The sequence below is a fragment of the Etheostoma spectabile genome, chromosome 6 (assembly GCF_008692095.1).
Source record: "Etheostoma spectabile isolate EspeVRDwgs_2016 chromosome 6, UIUC_Espe_1.0, whole genome shotgun sequence".
Classification (NCBI taxonomy): Eukaryota; Metazoa; Chordata; class Actinopteri; order Perciformes; family Percidae; genus Etheostoma; species Etheostoma spectabile.
This window is the reverse complement of record NC_045738.1, coordinates 4951420-4956264: the sequence shown is the minus strand read 5'-3', so window position 1 is coordinate 4956264 and position 4845 is coordinate 4951420. Positions and strand designations below refer to the sequence as shown.

Here is a 4845-nt window from a genome sequence, read left to right as displayed (position 1 = left end):
AGTGTAAATGATGGAAATAAAATTAACTTTTTGTGACATATTATATGAATGTCATATCTGTCATTTGATGCCTTTTGGAGATTTTTCCATCTTTTCTTGGCTTCTTTTTGCACATTAATACAAATTTTTACCTGGGATGCCCAAACTTTCGAGCCCCACTGTATCTTGCCATAAGCTGAAGCATTGCTTCGAAAAAAAAAAAAAAACGCAGGTCTGTTCATGTCTAAATAATTAGGAATTGTTGAGTCTTGGTAGCTGGGAAAAGCTCTACTTTGACTGTACCCCTACTTACCGCTAATGTTTGAAAAAGAAATAGTGACTGTCTACCCGTAGTTCAATTCTGCCTTCAAAAAATGTTACTAATTTAACTTTTAAATATCACTTCACCCACTTTAGTTCTGCTGGTTGTCAGAAGTCTTAGATTTAATATAATGCTAATGCTGTTTCTCTGTCTTGACAGGAGTCCCAAAAGTGTTACATAAAGCAGAGCAAAAGGTCTTATCCAACATTACAATACAGAAAGACAAATTTTGTTAAATTCAACTTGTGTGCCTATTTTGCGTGCTTTGCATGTGGGCAAGAATTATGATCTGAGAGCTGTGGATGTGATTTTGTCTGTTAGCATTTCTTATAATCACACACTGTAACCCCACACTGGCTGGCATAAAACATCATCAAACATGTCAGGTTTATGGAGTCTTTCCCCTCTCCCCTTGGTACCTGATGACTGACACTGTGCCCCAATGTTCTTGGTAATTGAATAAAACAATTTTAAGCTTCTTTTTTATCATGTGAGTGCAACTCTCAGTACATTTCACAAATGGTTAACTGTCTTTCCCAGTTATTTGTATGACATTATGTGACTCATGAATAGGTTGGACCCTTCCTGTTTAAATGGAATATAACAGTGATGATTCACCCTGGGGCTTACGCAGCAAGTGTTTAAATTGCGTGTGTTGTCTAGCTCTGCCTTATCTGATATCTGATATCTACTCTTGATAGAACATCCTTCTCTTTGCAAATCTGTCTCCTCACAAAGCTAGTAACAAGGCACTGATGTATCTTTTAACAAGAAGGCAAGGCGTGGCCGACCTATCTCATTTAATCTCTCTCTGTCATCATCAAATATGTTACCATGCCAACCGTAATGGCATCAGCCCAAACAGGAGGTAAAGTGCAGTCTGTCAAGTATTTGGATAGTTTTGTTTTGACTCTGTACTCCATTTGAAAAGAAGCAATCACTATGGAGGTTAGAGGGAGGACTTTCAGGTTTAATTTGAGGTTGTCCTTTGTATACAAAACAAGCGTAAAAATGAACTACAAATCCCAGATTATTCACATACTATGGATGCGATCAACGCCAAAACACCCTTAGAGGTAAAAGCATGTTCCACACATAGTTCAGGGCTGCACTGTGAATGATACTGCTGCAGAAAAGGTATGGGCAACATGTAATACTTCACATCCAGTAACTGCTGTCAAATATCAGCACGTTTGGGATATTACATGTGTTAAAATTAGAATGTACATTTTTATCTATATAATTCAGATGGAGTGACATTACAAGATCTATGGCATGTACCCTCTCACTACACATTTACATTTACACAGGAAATTATTCCCCACTGCCTCCACAAACATTAAAATGTAATGTGGTATTTTAAAGTGGATTAAATCAGAGCACATAAAAATCTCCTTTTTGCCAAGACTGGCAAATGATCTAGTCTGCCATCTCAATTAAAAGAAGAAGGCATGTAAATGTGACTGTAGCTGGATTAAATCCCTGTCTGTTTGCTTACCTACCTGTATCTGACTGTCCATCCACCTTTAATGGTTAATTCTGGTCTTCTGTTTAACCAGCAGCCAAAGACAAAGGCCAAAGTATGTTGCTTGATTTTAAATGTTGAATATTTGCTGTATTTTATTGTCTCCTCTGTTCATCTTCTTAGATTACCATGATTAATACAGACAGTGACACCTGGTGTTAGGAAGGCAAAAGAAAACACTTCCTTACTTCGATAAAATATTATTTGCTGTGTGCACATTCCTTTATCTTAACTATCACTGGGAAAATAGCAAAGAATAACGAGCAGTAAATCCTACTGCTCGTTATTCTTTGCTATTTTCCCAGTTGAATCAAACATCACAACTGGATCTTTTTTCCCGCAAATCTTTTTCTTTGAGCTTCTTTCAGTCAAAACATTACACCTAGACTTACTATGAGGGACAACAAAATGCCTGGTGAATTCTTCAGAAGAGGTAAAGCATACAGATATAATAATTTAACATTCTCTCACAACGCTGAAAAACGTTGGTGGTTTGTGTCCTTGAGCAAGACACTGAACCCTGAATTGCTCACATTTACAGAGACACACAAAGAAACTCATACACTCTCAAACCACACTCCTTTAAGTACCTTAGTTGTGTTTTGAGTTCAGTGAAGCGTGGCCTCTTGCTGGGATCATACGACCAACACTTTGTCATCAAGCTGTAGAGAGTAGGAGGGCATTGAGGGGGCATTGCCAGTCGCTCGCCGTTCTCTATCCTGCCGATGACGTCGTTGTTCTTCACACCTTGGAAAGGCTTGATGCCGAACATTAGGATCTCCCACATACAGACGCCTATGGAAAGAGAGAAAACTCACTCACTATAAAACTGAGACAGCCACCTATTGGCTGGTAAATGCTGCAAAGAGTAGAGCGTTAAACAGAAGCAGATCACAAACAACAAACCTAGTGTTGCAGCACTAAACATCATAACAAAACTGACAGTGACAGGAAGAACACAACACAGACTTAAACTTACCAAACATCCATACGTCACTGGCTGTGGTAAAGCGTCTGAAGTTGATTGATTCTGGGGCCATCCACTTAATAGGCAGTTTACCTTTAGAAGCTAAAAAAAAAAAAAAACAGAAATCAGGAGAACTGTGTTGCACTTTAATGATCTGCTTAGTTCACATCAGTCCTATAAATTTTAATGCTGATTTCCTCCACCTGTTATGACAGACCGAAGACAGTGAAAGCGCCCGTATTATTTTTATTTTCAGGCTCATAATTAGGGTTCAAAATGCAAAGTGGTAGAACCCTTCTATGTTTGTCTGTTTTAGTTATTATTATTATTAGTAGTTGTCTGCCGCGCCGGCTTAAATTCCCGTGAGCTGGAATGAGATAGAAACATAAAACCTTTTCTTCTATTCCATAGAAATATGAACTCAACTGGCCACATGCTGGCGCTGAAATGCAAACTTTTGCACCGTAAGTCCGATTGACTTGAAATTTCTCACACAGGTGCAGCCTAATGTGCTCTACAAAAAAGCATCAAGGATCATTAAGGTCCGCCAAGAAAATGTTTCTGCCATTTTGAATTTTTTGAAAAACACATTTTTGAGATCTCCTCCTACACCATAGCTCCAATTGCCACCACATTTTTAGTGAATCATCAATGGATCAAGCTTGTCCATATCTCAATTACTTTTCAAGTTATTGACCAATGAACTTTGAAAGAGTTGTGACTCTGGACATAAATGAAAACAAATCAGCAACCGTAAGGCCAATCATAACAACTCACAGGGTATGTTCAGATAAGTGCCCCAGATATACCTAGACAGTTTTATATACACATACGCCACTAGGGGCACTACAAGCACGAGATAGGTAAGTGGCATTACACACATTTTACAATAACTCACATATTCATTATCCAATCATCACAAATCTCTCAGGATATGTCCTCATAACAACGCAAATCAAGGTTTGAGCTTGGGATTGCAGCTTGTGGCTTTATTAGCAATTGTTTTTGTGCTGGTCATCTGCTTTTCTCAAATTGCTGTGAGCTGGACTAAGCTACATATTACACTGAATTGAAAAATGTTGACAAATCACTTGTAGGTAGGGCTGGGCGATACGGTTAAAATCAAATATAATATTTTTGACCAAATGCCTTGATATCGATACCGCAACAATATTGTGGTGGTTCACACTTGGTGCTTTCACAAAATATATACACAATGAGATGTTAGGTATATAATCATCAGTAATGTGGATATAATGACTGTGGGTAAAGGCAAATAATAGAACAGTTACAACAGTCTGGTAAGTACTTTACTATAATGCAGCCTTTAAAACCAGGAAAAGACAAAACCTATGCCATATTATGATATCCAAAATCTAAGACAATATCTAGTCTCGTGTCCCGATATTGATATAATATAAATATATTGCCCAGCTCTTGTTGTCGGCATTTTAAACAAAGTGCACTGTTTGTCCAATCGTGCAAAGCTTGCAGGATATGTTTTATAACAATGGTGGACCACATATGTGAAATTAATTTGAAGTCACTATTGAGAAAAAAAGTTTGAATCTGCAAATCGCCGCTTGCGGCTATATTTTTACTTTGATGCTGTACTAGAATAGGTTTACATGGTTTCATTTTTAAAAAAACACCATATTTGTTGTTGTACTGCAAGATGCTGCAGCTCCTGTTTTCACCCTGTGTGATTAGGTCTCTGTTTAAGCTACAGAGTGAGACATCTTACTTCTTTACAATCTTTGTTGGGAGTCGCACATGCGCAGTAGCTAGGTAATGTTAACAGCTAGCTACTGTTTCTCCAAATTTGATCACTACATGGCAGGATTAACTGGGAGACTTCTTCTAATTGAGGACACATTTGTGGAATACCCGCAGAACAGGGACATGTCAGTAGTTGTTCTGTAGGTTATGGTGAACTAGTGTGTTGTAGCAGTGTTTTGCCATTGAGAACAAGCTAGCATGCTATGGTTAGCCACGTTGTCTCAGCTAGTTACGTAGAAAGCGGTGGAGATTTTGAACAGCTCACCCGGAGAC

General features: G+C 38.2%; 1 protein-coding gene across 1 annotated transcript in view; it reads right to left on the bottom strand.

Annotated features, from left to right (window-relative positions):
• Nucleotides 1-4845, bottom strand: part of LOC116691433 (focal adhesion kinase 1-like) — a 53604-nt gene that overhangs the window by 24131 nt on the left and 24628 nt on the right. Inside the window, 2 exon segments of the mRNA XM_032519048.1 lie at nucleotides 2417-2621; nucleotides 2806-2895. Of these exon segments, the coding sequence (XP_032374939.1) occupies nucleotides 2417-2621; nucleotides 2806-2895 (295 nt within the window).